Here is a 22,179-nt window from a genome sequence, read left to right on the forward strand (position 1 = left end):
CCTCATAATTACGATGGCGGATGATGTCATCACTTAACTTTCCGAACTGCGTGTTAATCTGTATCTGCACTCATGATACATTAGGGATTATGCAAAATTAATTAATTGACTGCTCTTGCACTTCATGTAAATGAGAAACGTGATGTTATGTTGCTCAATTGTCCCCGGTGCACTCTATATATTTGTGTCATAAACACAAATTCATAAACAGTCTGGATTTCCTCTTTGGAGGTTTTGACATGGCCTAGTGCTTAATTGTTTTGTCATATTGATTTTCGACAACTTCATTCTAATAGAATTGAGCCAGTTCCACTGATGTGTTGTGCCTCATAACAGCTAATATATGTATGTAGTCACATTATCAAAAATTTTGTAAAATAAGTTCCACTGTCTATTTTCTTTCTATTGGAATTCATGGTAAAAAACTACATTACCCATGATTTAGTACAGTTGCAAAACTTGGGTTGTGGCTAGAAGGGATACAGCTCTGACCGGAAATGGACAATGAAATTAATTTTCTACCTATTAGATTGTGTTATATTAACGTCTACACCTACCCCAACCCTAAACCTACCCCTTACAATAATGAAAAAAGAATAATTATCGTTGTACAGTGTGACAAAAATTATGCAGTATTGATGTGCGCATGTCCAGTTGTGCCATAGGTATCCCTTCTAGCCTTAACCCAAAACATGCCACATAAGCTCCGCCCACTCCCATTAAGCACCACGAAATACATATGTATATTGCTTCTATAGATATAATCAACAACTTTAAATGAATAGTTTAAAGAAAAAAACATTCATGACATAAAGGGCCCGGTTGAATCCAGACTATGTAATTTTCTATTCCTGTATCTTCCGCCTTGTTTCTATTTAAAAAAAACAACCCAAAACAGATTACATTTTAAACAAGTCTCTTATACTTACCAAGACTGCATTTGTTTGATCAAAAATACAGTAGATATTTATATTGTGAAACAGCATTACAATTTAGAAATTATTTAAATTGATATTAAAATGTAATTTATAACTGTGATCGCAAAGATGACTTTTCAGCAGCCATTACTCTGGTCTCCAGTGTCACATGTTCCTTCAGAAATCATTTTTTTGTGAATAATATGATGCATTTTTTCAGGATTACTAAAAAGGATTCATAGAAAGTTCAAAAGAAAAGCGTTTATTTCAAATTGAAATCTTTTATAATATAAATTATGTTTACTGTGTACAATAGATTTATAAAGTATTCCACTGTTTGGAATTGGGCACCAAAAAACTTTTTTTTATTTTTTTCATTTTTTCATATTTTGTGTTACTGTGATTTTGCACCATATATTTCCTTTTTAATGGATATTTATAAACATCCAAATATAAATAGCAATATGTCATTTTATTTGAACAGAAATCCAGAACAATTTAGGTCACAGAATTTGTTTTGCTCTCTGCATCTTCATGTGCTCAGAGTCAGCTTGCTCCCTGCATCAATAGATGCAGCACATGTAGGCTTTTGTGAATCTTGAAAATGATGTCATCGCTCTCCTAGCAACTGCTTAGCAACCAGTCTTGGAGTGCACCCAGAGCTGGAATCCCTTTAATGCGACTGGGGTTCTGCAGTCACCCTCTCAAGACTGAAATGAAAAATGTGACGTTGTTGTGTAATTCTCCCTCTTATTCCTTGAAAAGGTCAATAGTGCTGTTTTTGTATTTGCACAATTTTATACTGCTTTTAAAAAGATTGAAGGCATTTAAGCAGATTGTGTTTATACATTTTAACGTGCTCATACTTGTAGTTTAAAATTACTCATTTAATGGCGCACCATTCATGATCTATTTTTCTTACAACAGCCTTGAACATGCAGTTTCCGTGTTTTCACCTGCCCGTATGTGTTCATGTGTCTCATGTGTGTCTGTGTGTATTAACACGCTCTGTCTTTGTGGTATTGGTGTCTTCTAGGCTCATGTGGTTCAGCGCTGGCTTATGCATCAGGACAGTAGTTTGAGTGGAGAGGGTTCGTCGGAGGCTCAAGGTGGAAAATGGCACTTTGGTGGAAGAGTAAATATCTTAGTACTGCCTCTCAACACTTTACTTCCCTCTTTCCTGACAAATCGTGTGTGCTGTTGTGGCTTCTTAATCGTTTCTGTCTGTGGTACTCTTGTGGTTGCTGTGGATCTGGTGGCAGGTCATGTGTTTAAATGTTGTGATGTGGCTAATAACTTCAGTTAGCTTCTCTAGTGTTCCTGTAGTGTTTCTTCATCATTCTCTCATTCTTAATGGCTCTTATACTGTATATTATGTGTGTGAATTTATTCATATGCTTAACATGAGATCCTGTGTGTGTTTAAGTGCCTGTTTTTGTGTTTTTATCAGATGGTTTTTGCGGTAAAAGCTCACTCAGGGATCATCTCCTTCTGTGGCTTCTGATTGCCGATATCTGTCAGAATGTCACATACATTATCAGCAGATGTACTGAGGAGATTACAAAGGGATAATATAGACTATATCAAACAATAAGAATGAGCGCAAGTCAGTATACACAAAACACATACACGGATGTATGAACTGATATGCAAATCTTCATTAAAATATTCATGTTTTGAAATATTTAAAGTCAAAGTGGTTTAATATGTGATGAATGAAAAATAAGTGGACAAAGATGTTATTAAAATAATAATAAAAATAAATAAAATAATAATGATATATATATATATAATTATATATATAGTTCCATTGAAACATTTGGGGTCTGTAAGATTTTTTTTAATAAAACATTTAAAATCCAGTTATTACATTTAATAAAAAAGCTATCATTTTATTTGGCAAGGATGTATTAAATTGAGAAAAAAGTGATATTTATAATGTTACAAATGATTTCTATTTCAAAACAAGACTTTCTATTAGTCCAAGAATCCAAATGTGCATCACAGTTTCTTTCAATCAATCAATCAATCAATCAATCAATCAATCAATCAATCAATCAATCAATCAATCAAAAAAAAGAAAAACAACTGTCAACAATGATGATAATAATAATAAATGTTTCTTTAGCACCCAGAAAGGAAGACGGATCATGTGACACTAAAGACTGGAGTAATGGCTGCTGAGAATTCAGCTTTGCATCAGAGAAATAAATTACATTTTAAAATATATTAAAATAGATAACATTTCTTCCATCTGTAATCATATTTCACAGTATTACTATTTTTACTGTGTTTTTGATGCATACATGCAGCCTCGGTGAGCAAAAGTGACTTCTTTCAAAAACATAAAAAAAATCTTACCAACCCCAAACTTCTGAACGTTAGAATGTATATATATACAGTCATAGCCAAAAATATTGGCACCCTTGGTAAATATGATCAAAGAAGGCTGTGAAAATTAATCTGCATTGTTAATCCTTTTGATCTTTGAAAATTAAAAAAAATCATGAAAATGTAACCTTTCATTGGATAATAAAAATGTTAAATAGGGGGGAAATATCATTATGTAATTAATGTTTTTCTCAGAAGTATATTCCCATTCATAATCACAATTTTGAGGACTCCAGGGTGATTATGAAGATGAAATTATCCAGCCATGGCTTCCTGTTTCACAGAAATATAAGTAGGAGGGAAAACAAAGCCCAAATTCCCTTAATCATCCATCACAATGAGAAAAACCAAAGAATGTATTTCTGATGTGCAGCAAAAGATAATTGAGCTTCACGAGTCTCGGGGTCAGAAAACCTTAAAAAAAATTGTCAAACAGCCCCTACATCACCACATGTTGTTTGGGAGGGTTTCAAGAAAAATTCTCCTAGCTCATCCAAAAACAATCTCCAGCATATTCAGTTGTCAGACACGACTGGAACTTCAAATGGGACTGGCTTCTATGGTCAGATGAAACTAAAAAATTAGCTTTTTTGCAGCAAACACTCAAGATGGGTTTGGTGAACACAGGGATAAAAAGTACCCCATGTGTACAATGTTGTGGGCCTATATTTCTGCTGCAGGTCCTGGACATGTTTGACACATGGCATCATGGATTCTATCAAATACCAACAGATAAAAAATCAACAAGTGACTGACTCTGTTAGAAATCTTATAATGGGCCATGTTTGGATCTTCCAACCGGACAATAATCCAAACACAAACCTCAAAAACAACACAAAAATGGGTCACTGAGCACAAAACCAAGGTTCTGCAATGACCATTCCAGTCCTCTGACCTGAACCCTGAAGAAAATGAGTGAGGTGAACTGAAGAGAAGAAGCACCAACATGGAGCTGGGAATCTGAAGAGATTCTGGATGAAGGAATGGTCTCTGATCTCTTGTCAGGTGGTCTCTAACCTCATCAGGCATTATAGGAGACAATTTAGAGCTGTTCAACTGGCGAATTGTTTAAAAAAGTATTGAATAAAAGGGTGCCGTTAATTGTGGCCAATGTGTATTAGAGAAAAAAACATTTATTTCATAATGATATTTCCCCTCATTTTAAATTCTTATTATCCAATGAAAGGTTTTTTTGTGATTTTGTGAAAAAGAAAAGATTTTTGTGATTTTTTTTTAAATAAAAGATCAAAAGTATTAACAATGCAGATTAATTTTCACAGCCTTCTTTGATCATATTTACCAAGGGTGCCGATATTTTTGGCCATGACTGTATGTATGTGTATATATATATATATATATATATATATAGGTTTTTGTGGTTTATGGCGACTCTCCATAGGCGTAATGGTTTTTATACTGAACAAACTGTGTGTTCTATTGCCCTACACCAACCCTACACCTAAACTTAGCCCTCACAGGAGACTTTGTGCATTTTTAGATTTTCAAAAAAACACCATTTAGTATGTTTTTTAAGCCTTTTGAATTACGGGGACATAGGCAGTGTCCTCATAAACCATCTTCATATTGTAATACCTCTGTCATACCCATGTCATTATACAAATTTGTGTCCTCATAAACCACATAAACATGCACACACACACAGTATATATAAACACCGGCCATCGTCTGAGTAATTATATTGTCAATTCGTTTACCATTTGTCACCAGGTACTAAAAACACATTCACAATGTCAAGCTTGAAGAAGGCTGTGTCATGATAGCGGGAGCTGTGCCAGTTTCATGCTGATGACAATTTGGTTCCAAGCCCATGACAAGATCAACCAGCATGTCCTTTTCAGTACCTCAGAGACAAGTCAATCCATCAGAATTATGTTTGAGGTGGACATTAATTTTTCAGGAAGATAATGACCCAAAACACTTCTCAAAGTTGTTCAAGATCTATCAAAAAAGTAACAACTCTGCGTTCTGAGTGTCAACTCAATACCATTAGATACCACAAAATATATTAGTGTATTAGTGAATGTATTACTACAGAAAGGGCAGACAATTTCTAGCTCAAATATATTAACAGAACGATGATGGTAACTTTGTGTTTGTCTTTTGTGTGAAAGAGAAGAAAACTTCCAGATGAGTATCAGTATGATTAAAGAATACGTGAATCACAAAAAATTCAGCAGGCTGATTGTGGATAATGATTGATAAAGAATGACTGTTCAAAAAGAGGTGGGAAGGAAATTGATGTTGGTCTAAAAATAAAATAAAATCCTAAAGTGATTCAGCAGTTCCTTTCTGTAAGATATGATGGCGCACACATACACACTATTACTGCACAGTCATGTTGATGGATGCATTTTGCTATGCTGTCACCTGACGACTGAGCAAATGAGGGTTCAAAATTACTTCTTTCACCTCACTCAGTATTGCATCCACATCTTCCATGGGGGGGGGGGGGGCGGCCTGTCAATCATACCCACTGAATCACAGAGCAGAGACAATCAAACAATTTCTAGACTGCAGAGTATCTGACAAATCAATTCAAGTACTCAATATAACTGTGACCACATCAGAGCAAATTGTATTAGTCATCGTAATGAAAACCACAAAATATCACTCATGGAGTTTTTAATACCGAGCAGCAAGAATGAAGAATTCTGGGTAGGGAGCCGAAGCCACAAAATGAAGAGGATGATATAGTCATGCTTTTGAAATATTTCAGTGCATATGGAAACCAGAAAAACTCTCTGTTCTGGACACATTAGCATGAACGCTACAGGAGGGAGAGAAAAAGACGAAAGGGAGGGTTGGGAACAGTAGGTATGGAGGTTGTTAGCTATTCCACTGAGAAAGGAACAGCTGAGATCAAGAGGAACGCTATGTAGACAGACAAACTGACAAAGAGAGAGACCGGCACAGATGATAGATAATAAATAACAAAGAACTTAGATTAACAGGGAACATTAATACAGATGTATGAGAAGAAATTAGGTCTGATTCATAGGTCATAGCTCCTAAATAATATTTTAAAATGTGATGAATAAATATATAATTGTAAACATTATATATATTTTTATTAAACACAATTTTTTTATTCATTTTTATCATTTAGTGATATTTAAAGCCATACTGTGTGATTCCTGAACCACTACCATTATTAAATGGAGTTTCAAAAATAATGCTTTTTCACAAAGACACCCTATGCCATTGGTCAAGTACCAGATAGTTCCGCCCACAAACCCACACCATTGGTTGAGCCAATGTTGCTATTTTGGGCTGGTCGAGATGCTCTAATTTTTTGATTCACCTGTCAAGAAAATCAACATTCAGTACAATAATCTTACTTTGTTTCCACAAAATTAGCTAGTTTACAAGAAAATATTTTTAGAAAATTACGCACTCCAGCTTTAAAGCAAATGCCGATATGTCTTTAGTGGCCTCACACTCCTTAGATGATTTTACACAGAGAAAAACTGATTCAGTAACTGATGGGTTGCTGTTATATGAGCCGGCTGAAACCAGATCTTCCCATCTTCTCTGTGGACATGCACAACACAGAAGGAATTCCTAATTAGAGCTGTAAGTCAGTCTGTATCACTGATGTTATATTAAGTGCTAAACATCCAAAAGAGCTTGTGCAAAAAACCCCTGTAATGTAACACTCCATTTGTCGATTAAAATTTGGATTTAGTTTTCATTTCCTGTTCTCTCTTATCTATTTTCAGGCAGATACATCAACCAGTTTCCTCCGTGCTGCACGCTCAGGTAATCTGGAAAAGGCTCTGGACCATCTCAAAAACGGAATAAATGTCAACATAGCCAATCAGGTGAGACAAAAATCCATGCTGCAATGTCATCAAGCATGTGAGTGTATGTGAATGTGTTTGTGTGAGTAGTATGTTTAAGATTTAGTACTGTCAAATGATTAATCGCAATTAATCACATCCAAAATAAAAGTTTTTGTTTTTATAATATAATATGTGTGTGTGTACTGTGTATATTTATTATGCATATATAAATACATACACATACAGTATATATTTTGAAAATATTTACATGTATATATTTATATTCATAGAATTTATATTAAATATAAATATATTTAATATATAAACATAACGTATTTTTCTTAAATATATACATGCATGTGTGTATTTGTATATTCTTATTATATATATACTTTATATATTTATATATTATGTAAACAAAAACTTTTATTTTGGATGCGATTAATCGCAGTTAATCGTTTGACAGCACTATTAAAATTATTACAGATAGGAATTGTACCACAAGTATAAAATATGAAATATATGAGAATTTTAAGACTCAAACACAAACATTCTGAGGAAGACTCATCTAAGGAAAATTCAGTGTTCCTTTTTCTAATTGAGTTTCACCATCAAAATATCTAGTCATTTGCACAGCTATAATAAGTATAATTTCTATATATTTTTTTAAATGTGTCTATGCAGGAATTGCGCACTTAAAAATGTAGGTATGTACAGTAGGTCAAATTATCTCCTCACACAATAGAAATAACACATCACAAATGGAAAGGAATTATTAAAATTCTTAATGTATTTTATATTTTTAGTCTCTTACATGAATCAAAGTGTTGATTTTAGGCAAATGCAAGGAAACCATTGTAGGTCCCCTATTTGACCCCTAACACAGAAGTTATACCCAGTTTTTGAACACAAGAGAAGGGTTAAAATCACTCTGAACACTTTAGCAGCTGCATGACAATGCCAGTCTCACATCCATGCCTTGAAAGCCCAAAGTAACTTTGAAGCCCATTAATAGTACGGCCTAAATTCAGAAATTGCTATTTAGAGCTATAAATTCATCATCTTGTAGATTAGGATCCACATCTGTGTGTGTTTGTTTGCCTGTGCCAGTGTGTGTTTTCTTGTCTGTATTAACCCCCCAATGTTCTTGTGGTTGGACAGTACAGCTGTGTTTACAGTGTCAATGCAGAGCTGTGTTCAATGCCCTAATCAGTAAATTGCCGTAATTAATGTCGCCAGCACGTCTTCCTCCTCTAACCCCCTCACCAGTCACGCTTTTGCACCCACTTGCATCATAACACTCAGTGTTACTTGCTTTAAATAGCATATTGTGATATTTGCAGAAGAGCTATGTTTGGTTCTTAGAGACGGGTTAGTGAATGGACCAAAGCGGCTGGCTGACTTCCCGCATTGAAAAGCTCTGAAAATGAACGCCCACTCTGTATGCTCCCAGCACACACACTCACACATCGACTACTACAGCACCTTATAACATCATTCGCAGACAGGATTCCATTGGGAACCTGCAGCGGTCTCCGATATGCAACCTAGACTACATTTCCATGCATCTTGGAGGTTTTTATAGTTACGTGTTTGGTTCAACTGAAGGTATATGTCTCTTGTGTGATGCTGATATCACAGCGTGAATTTCTCTGTGCTGTCGCAACACATTTTGTGAGGCGCTTAGACCGGTTTTGACAGTGCAACGGATTAAGCCCTTGGTACGGGGGCTTTGGGACTAGAGAAAATTTGAGAATCAGCAAAACCGTAGTTTAAATATCAGAGCATGTGCTTAATTTCCACCTCAGCTCTAAGCAGGTAATTGTTATGAGATTTAATGAGATATTTAGACAATTGATGGTCTTGTCCTAGAGTGTAATTTCTTTATTTTACAGATGACTAACTAATGGCTGTAAATGGTACTAATGTTGTTAAGCCTTTTCATCTATTAAGATCTAATGATGATATAGCTAAAAATAATCTATGAATTAGATCAAATTGCTAATATGGACAATAGGTCTTTTTTTGAAAAGCTATTTGCAACAAGAATTGAAGCACAATAAATTTCACTTTAACAGTAATTATACAGAAGTGAAAATTAATTCATTATTCACTGAAAATCTTGACATCTATTCTTCTGCAGTAATCTTTTGGACCACTTTTATGATGCTTTTTTTTATTAAAAAAGGTATTTAATGCACTGTAAGTGGCTGTGCATAATTGTGTATACCAAATGCATGTAAATTGTAATGATTTTTCACCCTTTTAGAAGCTTTTCATGATCAGAATTTCTTCAGAATTGCTACTTTTGTAGTCATTTGAAGTCTTTTAAGCAAATGTGACCTTATTTAGCCATGAAATGATGACAGAATTGGGAGTTCAGGGTGAACTATCCCTGATTGCTGACTAACAACTCCTTGACTAGATTGTTCATTCTAACCGCCAATTTGTACAAATATGACTTTATTCAAATTTAATTAGTTTTCACTTTTTTATTTTATTTTAAGATTTTTTTTTTTTATCACCTAAAGTCATAATTTGTTTTACAAATATATACGTACTACTGTTAAAAAGTTTGAGGTAGGTAAGCATTTTTTTAAAATGTTATTCACATGAATATATATATATTTATTTATTTTAATTTTATTTTATTAATTATTATATTATTATAATATTATAATTTATTTATTTATTTGTATCAAATAATGTAAAAGTATGTACTGTCACTTTTGATCCATTTAATGCATCCTTGCTAAATAAAATAATTTCTTTAAAAAGAAAATATTACCTATCCTAAGATTTTGAATGGCATATGTATTTCATTATATATTTTTATATACTTGTTTTGAAAATTGACCATAGAAAATTTATTTAGGGATGTATTTCCAAACAATATAACATGAACCAGTGCTGCCGATCCTGAACGTATAGCGCTGAGCATGGCTTTCAATACTGTGCATTATTTCCCAAGATATTATGAAGCGCATCCAGAGAATATTAATGCTTAGTCGGAACGTGTGGCTGTTTTCATCAACGCCTCCTCCACACCGTCTGCAAGCACCCCTCCATCTCCGTTCTGTCTTCTTCTCCTCTGCGCATGCACTGTGCAGCTGCAGTAGCTGCTCATTAGAGATGAGTGACACTGCAGTATGAAGGGGATTCCAGTCAGACTAGCAGTGCAGAGCCCCCTATGGCTGCTCCAAACTACACAGCCAGCTTCTCTACAGAAGCACACACTGTACCATGCGCCTTTACCTCTCCCGACTTTTTGTCTGTTTCACCGCTCTATTTTCACGCCCTGTTTAATGAGAGCTCCACAGATCTGTAGATCTGTCTCAGTGCTTAACTGTGTTATTTTTAGGCTGTCCTCCTCTCAGTGAGTCATATGACAGGTAGACGTGGAGAGATAAAGAGATAGACTTGAGATGTGTCAGGGTGGGCTTTTTTTGAGACCGGGTTTTTTAGAGCCTCATGTTTTCTCTTGTATTCGTAGAATGGGCTTAACGGGTTGCACTTGGCCTCCAAAGAAGGCCATGTTAAGATGGTGCTGGAGCTGCTGCACAATGGAATTGACTTGGAGACTACTACAAAGGTAAATCTAAATCTAAATCAGGCTTCCTCAAGCAGGCCAAAAACAGATTTAGAAATGTGATAGTTCAGTAAACAGTTATTAGCCTACAGATATTAACTGCTACAGATATTAACTGTTACGCAGTGGAAGAAATATTTATTCTTAATATCTCTATTAATAAATAACTATTTATTTAATATGGCCATTTATGTTGGTTTTGAAAAAGTAATAAGCAACTTTTCTCATCATTCCTATGATTTGAAATATGAAATGTTGACAAAATTGCAAATTTGTGTATTTAAAACATACAGTTTATCTCATCTGGGAAAATTAATAAAAAATATTAATGACTTGTCTTTCATTACATTTTTTTTTTTTTTTTTGTCCAAAGAAATCTGTAGAATGAGAATGTCCCTCCCACTAATGCCACCTGACTGACAGACTCACAAAAACAATTAGCATTTCTATTAAATTGAAATCATAATGCATTTTATTTCTAAAGCACCATTCACACAAAATGTTGGTAAAAGTGCTTCACAGGTCAAAATACAAGACATTTCAATAAAAAAATCAATAAAACTAATATTATATCTTTAGGACAAACAAGACAAAATAAATTAAGATTAACTGACTAAATTCCAATCATAAAAAGTGGTTTGTACTCTTTGTTGCTGTAATCAATCAGAATGTTACAGAATTCTGAATCAAATTATATGGTCCCACTTTATATTAGGTGGCCTTAACTACTATGTACTTACATCAAAAATAAGTACAGCGTACTTATTGTGTTCATATTGTATTGCAAAACACTTTTGCTGCTATTGAGGTGGGATACAGGTAAGGTTAAGTACAGGTTTGGTGGTATGGGTAGGTTTAAGGGTGGGCTAAGGTGTAAGGGATGGGTCAAAAGTGTAACTATGAATGTAATTACAGAAATTACTTACAGATGTAATTACAAGCAGGTATGTTGTAAAGTATAAGTGCAATAGAAATGTACACAATAAGTACATTGTATCAAATTATTAATAATGAATTTTGCATTTGCAATTGCATAGCCCTTAAAACAAGCAAAAATAAAACCAAGTAAAAGCAATAAAATCAAATGAAATTTTTTCAAAATACTATATATGCTATAAAAGTATTTAACATGCATTGTCGGATCTTTCTCTGTATTGTATTTACATGACTATTCATCTTGCAGAAAGGGAATACCGCCCTTCATATTGCTGCTCTGGCCGGTCAAGAGAAAGTGGTTGCTGAACTGATCAATTATGGTGCCAACGTCAATGCCCAGTCTCAGGTTAGTCTGAGCCTCAAAACATGAATCAGCAAACCTAGAAACATGTTGATGAGAAGTTTAATTTGTTATTTGCTGTCATTTTGTATTCTACAGAAAGGTTTCAGTCCCCTGTACATGGCAGCACAGGAGAACCACTTAGAAGTGGTGAAATATCTACTTGAACATGGAGCCAATCAGAGCCTTCCAACTGAGGTGAGTGACACGATCAAAACTCAGCAGATATCAAACCCAAGTGACCCTACAACTCTTGATTTCACCCTCCAGGATGGCTTTACTCCTTTGGCGGTAGCTCTTCAGCAGGGTCACGAGAACGTGGTGGCCCTCCTGATAAACTATGGCACCAAGGGCAAAGTGCGTCTGCCGGCCTTGCACATCGCGGCACGCAATGACGACACGCGCACTGCTGCCGTACTGCTGCAGAACGACCCAAACCCAGATGTCCTCAGCAAAGTATGTGTTTGTGCACATCTGAAAGGTTTTTATCTCACCACGAGTGAGATTACGCATCATGACTCACTGAGCTCAATGCAGCTGCTCTTGGCTTGTAATTGCAGTGATGACTATGTGACAAGATAAACAGAAGTGACTTTGTTTAAAGATCCATCAGCGTAGGTGTTGCTGTTTTGTACATACACTGAATCAATGAAATGCTACACTCTTTTCCCGTAGACCGGCTTTACTCCTCTCCACATCGCAGCCCATTATGAGAATCTCAGTGTCGCACAGCTTTTGTTAAACAGAGGAGCCAATGTGAACTTTACGCCGAAGGTCAGTGCAGCTCTCACGTTAAGTGCTTCATACTATTATGTGAAAGATTTCATGAACTTCTCACTTTCTCTCCTTTTCTCTTGAAGAATGGCATTACTCCAATACATATCGCTTCCAGGAGGGGGAATGTGATTATGGTGCGGCTTCTGTTGGACAGAGGAGCTCAGATAGATGCCAAGACACAGGTGTAGTATCCATTAGGGATGTGCAAAATATTTTCATATTCAATTTTATTATCTCAGTTTGCAATGTTGTTATTGTTAACTCAAACTAAAACTAATAAAAATAATTTTCATTAATTGAAATAAAGATGAAATAAAATAAAATATAAATATTAGATGAAACACTTGAAAAAAAATTTAAACCTCAAAGAAAATTTCATAAATATTTGATAAATATTTTGCATATTTATTTATTTTATTTATTTAGTCATTTAGCAGACACTTTTATCCAAAGCGACTTACAAATGATATAAAATTAGTGCTGTCAAAATGATTAATCGTGATTAATTGCATTCAAAATAAAATTGCTTACATAATAGAAATGTTACAAACATAATAATAAATATACACACATACATGTATATCTTTAAGAAATATACAGTGCCCTCCAAAAGTATTGGAACAGTAAAGACAAAATTGCTCTGTTGGCTGTGGAGTCAAGACAATTACAAATATGATTAAAAGATGAATATGAGACAAAACTACAGAATGTCACATTTTATTATTGGGTGATTCAACACATAGATGTTTTACCAGCTAAGAAGTTCAGCACTTTTAGAGTTTCATCCCTCTATCTGATGTGAGCATAAGTATTGGAACAGTTGCCTCACAGGTCTTTATAAGTGATCAGCTGTGTCCTGTTGCATTAATTCTTCAGATATTAAAAGCAGGAAATGTGTCGTATCAGTTATATCCATTACTTCTGCATTCTGAATCCTGCAATCGACGATGACACACAAACCAGGATGAAGATGAGGGAGTTGACTCTGAGAAAAAAGCAAGCAATTTGGATGCTAAAAGAAAAGAGGAAGTCAATTAGAGCTATAGCAAAAACAAAGGGCATGAGAAATCAAGAGTTTGGAAACCACCAGCGACACCAACAACCAACAAAGACCTGATCGGCTGAGAAAACAATAGTAGTTGATGACAGACAAATCATAAAAGCTGTGAAAATTAACCCTGAAAGACGTGTCTGTAAAATCACCAACAACTTCCAGAAAGCTGGGGTGATGCTCTGACAATCTACTGTCCTCAGGAGACTTTGACAGAATTACAGATGCTACACAGCAAGATTGAACCGCTGACCAACTCCAAAACTAGAAAGGCAAGATTAGAGTTGTGCATAAAAGCACAAAGGTGAGCCAGAAGAGTTTTGGAACTGTGTTTATGGACCGATGAGACAAAGATGAACCTTTATCTAAGTGATGGGAAAGCAAAAATGTGGAGACAAAAAGGGAACTCCAAATGATCCCAAGCATACAGCCTCATCTGTAAAGCATGGTGGAGGTGTTGTCATGGCATGGGCATGTATGGCTGTCTCTGGAACAGGCCCTCTCAACTTTACTGATGACTTAATGTATGATGACAGTAGCAGAATGAATTTGGAAGAGTACAAAACCATCTTGCCTACCAATATTCAAGAAAATGCCCCCAGATTCATTGGGAAGTGCTTCATATTGCATCAGGACAATGACCCAAAACACCCTGCCAGTTCAGTCAAGGAATTTATAAGGGCAAAGAAATGGAAAGTCTTAGATTGCCCAAGTCAATCTCCAGATTTAAATCCGATTGAACATGAATTTCACCAGCTGAAGAGGAGAGTAAAGGCAGAAACTCCCCAAAACAAGCAACAATTGGGATTGGCTGCATTAAAGGCTGGGGAAAGTATTTCAAAGGATGAGACCAAGAGTCTGGTGATGTCTATGGGTCACAGACTCACTGCTGTGGTTGTGCACAAGGGATCTGCAACTATATAAATTATAGCTTTTAATCTTTTATATCTGCCTTATGTTCAACTGTCCCAATACTTATGCTCACATCAATGAGTGGGATGAACTCTAAAAGTGCTGTTCTTTTTATTTGGTAAAACATGTATGTGTTGAAATGCTAATAATAAAATGTGACATTCTGTAGTTTTGTCTCATATTCATCTTTTAATCATATTTGCAAATGTCTTGACTCCACAGCCAACAGAGCAATTTTGTCTTTACTGTTCCAATACTTTTACACAACTATCAATACTCTGTCGGGCAACCCTTAGCCTTAATGACAGCCTGTAGTCTCCCAGGCATGCTGTCAACCAGGTTCATGTAAACCTGAACTTCAGTTTTTTCAGACTCGGTCTGACTCATTTTTTTGTCCCAAATTTGTAAACATTTTACTGGTAGTCCACTGTATGAAGAATTTTTGGTTATAATATGTCACAGTTTACTTTATTTTGATTTGACTGTATAATGTCTTCGGTTATTTTCACACTTAATTATGCCCATTAAAATATATTTTACAAGTTTTTTTTACTTTCACTGTTCATTTTTTTGCTCTATGGTACATCATCTTTAATTTAATAGCATTAGAGCTGCTCCATTGCAGCGGCTCAGTACTGTAATTACGCGTTTTGCTGTAATAATGCAGGGAACCACTCGTTATAAATCTTCTAACTGTGATATTTTCAGAAATAAAAGTTGTTTTTTTTCATCTGAAACGTGCTGCAATTTATATTCCAAAGCCACTCATATAATGCATAATCACTCATGAACCAAGAAAAACGCGCGCAACGTGCGCACATTTGTTCTGGTGCAGAATGAGAGGGACAAATACAGAACATAGCGCATAGGCTGTTAGTTTCACTTTCGCCAGAATGTCGTGTATGCTTAAGGTTGAAAATAAATGATGGTTTATAGTGAATACCCCTATAAATTGCCTAATATTTATGATTTAGTTTTAAGCCAAATGATGCGTGTGCCAAGTGAGCGAACATCAATAAAGATCACACAACAGAAGTGCGCGCACGCTCTCTCTCTCTCTCTCCCTCCCTCCCTCCCTAACGTTAAGTAACTCGTGTATTGTTTTACTTACTTGTTTTTGACATATCCTACCGAACTACAAACTATACTGTGATGTCTGTGAGAAAGGGATATTCACTCGACGAGCTCGCGCATCTGCGCCGCCGCGCGCTCAAGCCACTCACCGTGCTTTGCTTAGCCCATCAACTCGCGCACATCAGCTATACAGCCGGCAATACTGAATGTTTAAGATTAATTTCATTGCATGCATATACTTCGTAGACATCCTTAATCTCTAATAACTCCATTCTGCTGTCTGTTGTTCTGTTGTCTGTATTTCTTTGTCTGAATATGGCACTTATCACATGTGTGGTATCGGCGTGGGGCATTTTAAGAGTACGAGTACAGGAGCTCAGTATCGGGCCCGGTGCATTCCTATAATGTAGTGACAAAGTAATGACAAAAGCAATACATATAATTATAATATTAATAATTGCGATATATATATATATATATATATATATATATATAATACATTTTATTTTAAAAAACAAAAAAACATTTTAGTCACATATCACACATTCATAAAATGCAGAAAAATCCTTCACAGGCCAGAATATAAACATATAGAAAAAAATTAAAATAAAATGAGAGATAAAACATTACAAAGTTACATCTGTTAAAAATGATTCAAACTAAAAAGTAAATTACAACATAAAAATCTAAATAGACTGAATTCACAGTATCTATCCAACTGTAGTCACATCTCACAGTGACATTATGAACTGACTGAGATGAAAAATCGCACTGCTGAGACTGCTGAATCTGACTTGAATATTTCAATATTCAATATTCAATATTTCAAACTCCATCACCCTCAACGTAGGAGCCCCACAGGGCTGTGTCCTGAGTCCCCTGCTCTACTCTCTCTACACGCATGACTGTGTGTCCTCTCACAGCTCCACATCTATTGTCAAATTTGCTGATGATACTGTGGTTCTGGGCCTCATCTCCAACAACGATGAGACCGCATACTTGGATGAGGTAGAGAGTCTCACATCATGGTGCCAGGACAACTGTCTCTCTCTGAATGTGAGCAAAACTAAAGAGCTGATCATGGACTTTAGGAAGAGACAGCAGCAGCCCTACACTCCTCTTATGATCAGTGGGACCCCTGTGGAGAGGGTGAGTAACTTCAAGTACCTCGGTGTAAACATCTCCGAGAACCTGACTTGGACTACACACATCCAAACACAGGTTAAGAAATCCAGGCAAAGACTGTACCATCTGCGACAGCTGAGGAAATTCAGGGTCTCACCAGCAATCCTGAAAACTTTCTATTCAGGGACCATAAAAAGTGTATTGACTCAGTGCATCTCAGTGTGGTATGGAAACAGCTCCAATCAGGACTGCAAAGCACTACAGCGAGTTGTGCGCTTAGCTGAGCACATCTCAGGGTCTGCTCTCCCCTCTCTGCAGGACATCTACCTCAAACGCTGCAAAAATAGAGCTGTTAAAATCATCAAAGACTCAAATCACCCTGGTAACCGTCTATTCACTTTGCTTCCATCTGGTAAGCGCTTCCGTAGCCTGATGGCAAAAACTGAGAGACTTAGGAGGAGCTTCTTCCCCCAGGCCATCAGGCTCCTAAACTCTAACTCTGTGTCATAACATCACTTGACTCCATGTAAATATCACCATATCAATAGCTATTCATAATTTTTCTCTACCTCATATTGCTGCTATTTAAATACCCTGGACAACTTTTTGCACATTCTTTTTGCACATTCCTCTTATTACTATTTAAGTCAACAACATACTGACCTGTACTGACCTGCACATTTATATTTATATTTTTTTTATCTTTTATTTAATTTTATTCCTCTTATTTTTTCTACTTTTCTTTTTCTTAATATTTGTATTCTATATAATTGCACTGTCCTTGGAGCGGACCTTACCTACATTTCACTGCTGGTTATACCCTGTATAATGGTGTATGTGACAAATAAAAATCTTGAATCTTGAATCTTGAATCTTATTTAAGTCTAGCTCATGGAGAATGACCTATTTTACTTCCTCTTGGGAAAAACAGGTATTTTCTCTTTGTGTCAACTTGCTGTTTTAATGGTATGCTTTAATGCATACATAAATAAGAACAGAAAATGCAGCTCATGTAGGATGCACTGAAACATGGCTGATAAATCCTTCATACAGAGGATTTACAAAATTGTTTATTTCTGTTGTCTACAGGATGAGCTGACGCCACTGCATTGCGCAGCCAGAAACGGTCATGTTCGTGTGGTGGAGATCCTGCTAGATCAGGGTGCTCCCATTCAGGCCAAGACCAAGGTGACCAAACTATATTAGATGGGCCATACAGTAATGGATTTTTGGCTTTATTGATCCCATAATAATGCTGATCAATTGATAATAATGTCTTCCTCCTTGCAGAACGGCCTGTCTCCCATCCACATGGCAGCGCAGGGTGATCACATGGACTGCGTGAGGCAGCTGCTGCAATACAACGCAGAGATCGATGACATCACCCTGGACCACCTGACCCCGCTGCATGTTGCAGCCCACTGTGGGCACCACCGCATGGTAAAAGTGCTGTTGGACAAGGGGGCAAAAGCTAATGCTCGTGCTCTGGTTAGTGGATCTGTTGTTTTCAATTCATTTAATTGATTACATTCATAAAACAAACTGAATTTGATATTCCGTATTCTGAGTTTGATATCCGCCATTTAATAGCATACAGCTGAACACAGTGTATATATCTTTCAGAATGGATTCACTCCATTGCACATTGCCTGCAAGAAGAACCACATGCGGTCCATGGACCTTCTGCTGAAGCACTCAGCGTCTCTGGAGGCCGTGACTGAGGTCAGATTACTCTCCAGCTGTCACTTTGATGGATAACCTCTGTTCAGTTTGCACCATCTACGCCTTTAGCTTGGCCCTTGTAGAAAATAGAAAGACTGTGTAGGAATGAACAGTGACATCGTCACGATTACGTCACAAGACTATATTACATAATACACTTCCCTTCAAAAGTTTGGGGTCAGTAAGATTTGTTCAAGAAATTAGTACTTCTATTCAGCAAGGATGCATTAAACTGATCAAAAATGACAGTAACACATTTGTTACAAAAGCTTTATATTTCAAATAAATTTTGTTCTTTTGAACTTTGTGTTTATCAAAGAATCATAAAAAATATTTCACCGTTTCCACAAAAATTTTAAGCAGCACAACTTTTTTCAACATTGATAGTAATAAGAAATACTTCCAAATCAGCATATTGGAATGATTTCCAGAGGATTATGTGACACTGAAGACTAGAAAATTCAGCTTTTCCATCACAGGATTTAAGTATTTAAAAATATATATTTTTTAAATTGGTAATATCATTTTACAATATTACAGTTTTTACTGTATTTTTTATCAGATAAATAAAGCCTTGGTGAACATAAAATATTTATTTCAATATCACTTAAAAACAAACAACAAACAAAATTCGGCACACTATAGGCTCCAAAAATGTAATAATGGACTTTACACAAGGTAATGTTTCACACTCACAAGCTCTTCGTCAGATTCTTTGTGCATTTTTGGAGCCTTTGGTGTGCCAACTTTTGTTTGTTTTTTTATTATTTTTTCTGTCGAGTGCCTAATTTTGAGCATTTTTTGTCATTGATGTGCATGCTTTGGTTCCGTCTTTTCAATAACATTTAGAAATCGTACCAAAATCATTAATATTATTATATTATGTTTATATTAAATTACATGTTATATTTTTGTTGATCCATTGATGAGTAACAGAACCATTAAAAGTGCGAAAATGCATGTTCTTGTCTTTTAGTCGGGTCTGACCCCTCTTCATGTGGCTGCATTCATGGGGCATCTCAATATAGTGAAGAGTCTGCTTCAGAGAGGAGCTTCACCCAATGCATCTAATGTGGTAAGAACTGTGTAATCTATTCAGAACCGCAGAGATACCCAACAATCAAATCCCAAAGGCACAGCTGTTCTGCTTTACAAATGGGCTAATGTCTTTAACAACGATTATGGCAGTGATCGCAGTTTTCTTTTCAGAACTAAATGTTCTGAACTAAACTGTATTTCAATGTGCCATTGTAGAAAGTGGAGACCCCTTTGCACATGGCTGCCAGAGCGGGGCACTGTGAGGTGGCTCAGTTCCTGCTACAAAACAACGCGCAGGTGGATGCCAAAGCGAAGGTATGCCGAACAAACAACTTGTTTTATCTTCATTTATCTGCTTTTGTTATAAAAATCTCACGTCTTTCTTTCATTTCACAGGACGATCAAACCCCCTTGCATTGTGCGGCTCGAATGGGACATAAGGAGTTGGTGAAGCTGCTCTTGGAGCATAAGGCCAATCCAGATGCGGCCACCACAGCAGGTCACACTCCTTTGCACATCGCTGCCCGCGAGGGACACGCCCAAACCACACGCATCCTGCTCGACGGGAATGCCCAACAAACCAAAATGACCAAGGTTTTTTTTTCTCTAGCTAACCCTTTGCTAAACCCCGCCTTAAAATGCTTCTGACCAATCACACCTTAGCATCTGTTGCTGTCCATTGAAGTTTTGTGTGTTTAATAGAAATTATTCAAAAAATGCGACATTCTGTAAAGCCTAACCGTAACTAAGTTAGCAACCGTAACAGAGGTGGGCGGAGCTTAACAAAGGGTCTTTTACATAAATAACAACAAAATATTCACATCTTCATCTGCATTCTCAATGTGTATATCTGTGTTTTCTTACAGAAAGGATTTACTCCTCTACATGTAGCATGTAAATACGGGAAAGTGGATGTTGCGGAGCTGCTTTTGGAAAGAGGGGCCAATCCCAATGCAGCTGGAAAGGTAATTCATCAAGACAAATATCTGATATCTCAGTACTCGTCTGCTAATATTAGATGACGGTCAGCGGTGGCTGACTGAGGCCATGTGTCTCCTCTCTCCTCTCTCAGAATGGCTTGACCCCTTTGCACGTGGCCGTCCATCACAACAACCTTGATGTAGTCAAGCTGCTGGTCAGCAAGGGCGGCTCTCCGCACAGCACAGCGAGAGTAAGATGCACATATACACATTACAAGATCTTGGCAGGCGACTATTCTGAGCTGTGACGTTAAAGGTTGCAGTCTATTTCACACTTTCAAAAGCCGTCCAAGGAAAAACAGTCACTTTTAGTTTTCTTCTATTTGACAGAACGGCTACACAGCCTTGCATATCGCAGCCAAGCAGAACCAACTAGAGGTGGCAAGCAGTCTGCTGCAGTATGGCGCTAATGCCAACTCAGAATCACTACAGGGCATCACCCCGCTTCACCTGGCATCACAGGAGGGGCAACCTGATATGGTGGCACTGCTCATCTCCAAACAGGCCAATGTTAACCTGGGCAACAAGGTGATACACTCTTAAGCTTTGATTAATTAGTATTTGGTCTACGTCAGAGAGAGAATAAATAGAAAACTAAAAAAGATTGAGATGTGTTGGAAGAATATAGCACAAGGAATGGAAAGGATGCATTTAATATTCCTCTGATATTCTTTTTGTGTATGTGTTTGTTCAGAATGGGCTAACACCTCTGCACCTGGTTGCTCAGGAAGGTCATGTGGGCATTGCAGACATGCTGGTGAAGCAGGGTGCTTCAGTCTATGCATCCTCAAGGGTAAGACACTTCAAGGCACAAAGAAACACACACGGACTCAGCAGGGCCATCTGTAGAATGTCCTAGAATTTAGACTTCAAAGCCTTGTGCAATGTAGTTTGTGCTACTGCTAAATTGACAAACATTACTAGATCTACATTTACGGAAGAAAATATGAATAAGGTTGCAAATCTCATCAAAACTATGTTATGTTTTCGGTAGTCTCAGCCTCAGACACGTGGGATGCATATGGCACACAAAAGTGGAAACACTTTAGGAGTTTCGAAGTCGTCATCGGATTGGATGAATTCTACAGGATTTCCAGGAGACTTATTGTAGCCAGCCTAAGGCACACCTGTGCAATAATCATGCTGTCTAATCAGCATCTTGATATGCCACACCTGTGAGGTGGATGGATTATCTCGGCAAAGGAGAAGTGCTCACTAATACAGATTTGGACAGATTTGTGAACAATATTTGAGAGAAATAGGCCTTTTGTGTACATAGAAAAAGTCTTAAATCTTTGAGTTCAGCTCATGAAAAATGGGGGCAAAGTGTTGCGTTTATAATTTTGTTCAGTGTATATGCAAACATAAAAGTAAATTTCGCATCCAATGTCCCCTTAATGGTTAATGTCGTCGATGCTTGAGGCTTAGACCCTCAGAATGATATATAGTTTGTCAAGATTAACTTTGTCCCGTTTCATTTATTCTATTAGAAAACAATGACACATGCAAACAAAGAGCGTTCAG

At 36.6% G+C, this 22,179-nt stretch overlaps 1 protein-coding gene across 1 annotated transcript in view; it reads left to right on the forward strand.

The window, feature by feature from the left end:
• The window catches only part of LOC306862301 (ankyrin-1-like), a gene marked incomplete at both ends in the record, with an annotated part of 70,426 nt that overhangs the window by 26,013 nt on the left and 22,234 nt on the right, over window positions 1–22,179 (forward strand). The window contains 17 exons of the mRNA XM_079405041.1: window positions 7,049–7,150; window positions 10,605–10,703; window positions 11,884–11,982; window positions 12,076–12,174; window positions 12,247–12,432; window positions 12,652–12,750; window positions 12,837–12,935; window positions 18,005–18,103; window positions 18,206–18,403; window positions 18,539–18,637; window positions 19,614–19,712; window positions 19,892–19,990; window positions 20,072–20,269; window positions 20,542–20,640; window positions 20,748–20,846; window positions 20,986–21,183; window positions 21,350–21,448. Coding sequence (XP_079261167.1) covers window positions 7,049–7,150; window positions 10,605–10,703; window positions 11,884–11,982; window positions 12,076–12,174; window positions 12,247–12,432; window positions 12,652–12,750; window positions 12,837–12,935; window positions 18,005–18,103; window positions 18,206–18,403; window positions 18,539–18,637; window positions 19,614–19,712; window positions 19,892–19,990; window positions 20,072–20,269; window positions 20,542–20,640; window positions 20,748–20,846; window positions 20,986–21,183; window positions 21,350–21,448 — 2,070 coding nt within the window. The remainder of the gene's footprint in view (window positions 1–7,048; window positions 7,151–10,604; window positions 10,704–11,883; window positions 11,983–12,075; window positions 12,175–12,246; window positions 12,433–12,651; window positions 12,751–12,836; window positions 12,936–18,004; window positions 18,104–18,205; window positions 18,404–18,538; window positions 18,638–19,613; window positions 19,713–19,891; window positions 19,991–20,071; window positions 20,270–20,541; window positions 20,641–20,747; window positions 20,847–20,985; window positions 21,184–21,349; window positions 21,449–22,179) is intronic.

The sequence above is a fragment of the Barbus barbus genome, assembly GCF_936440315.1.
Source record: "Barbus barbus genome assembly, chromosome: 43".
In the NCBI taxonomy this organism is placed as follows: domain Eukaryota; kingdom Metazoa; phylum Chordata; class Actinopteri; order Cypriniformes; family Cyprinidae; genus Barbus; species Barbus barbus.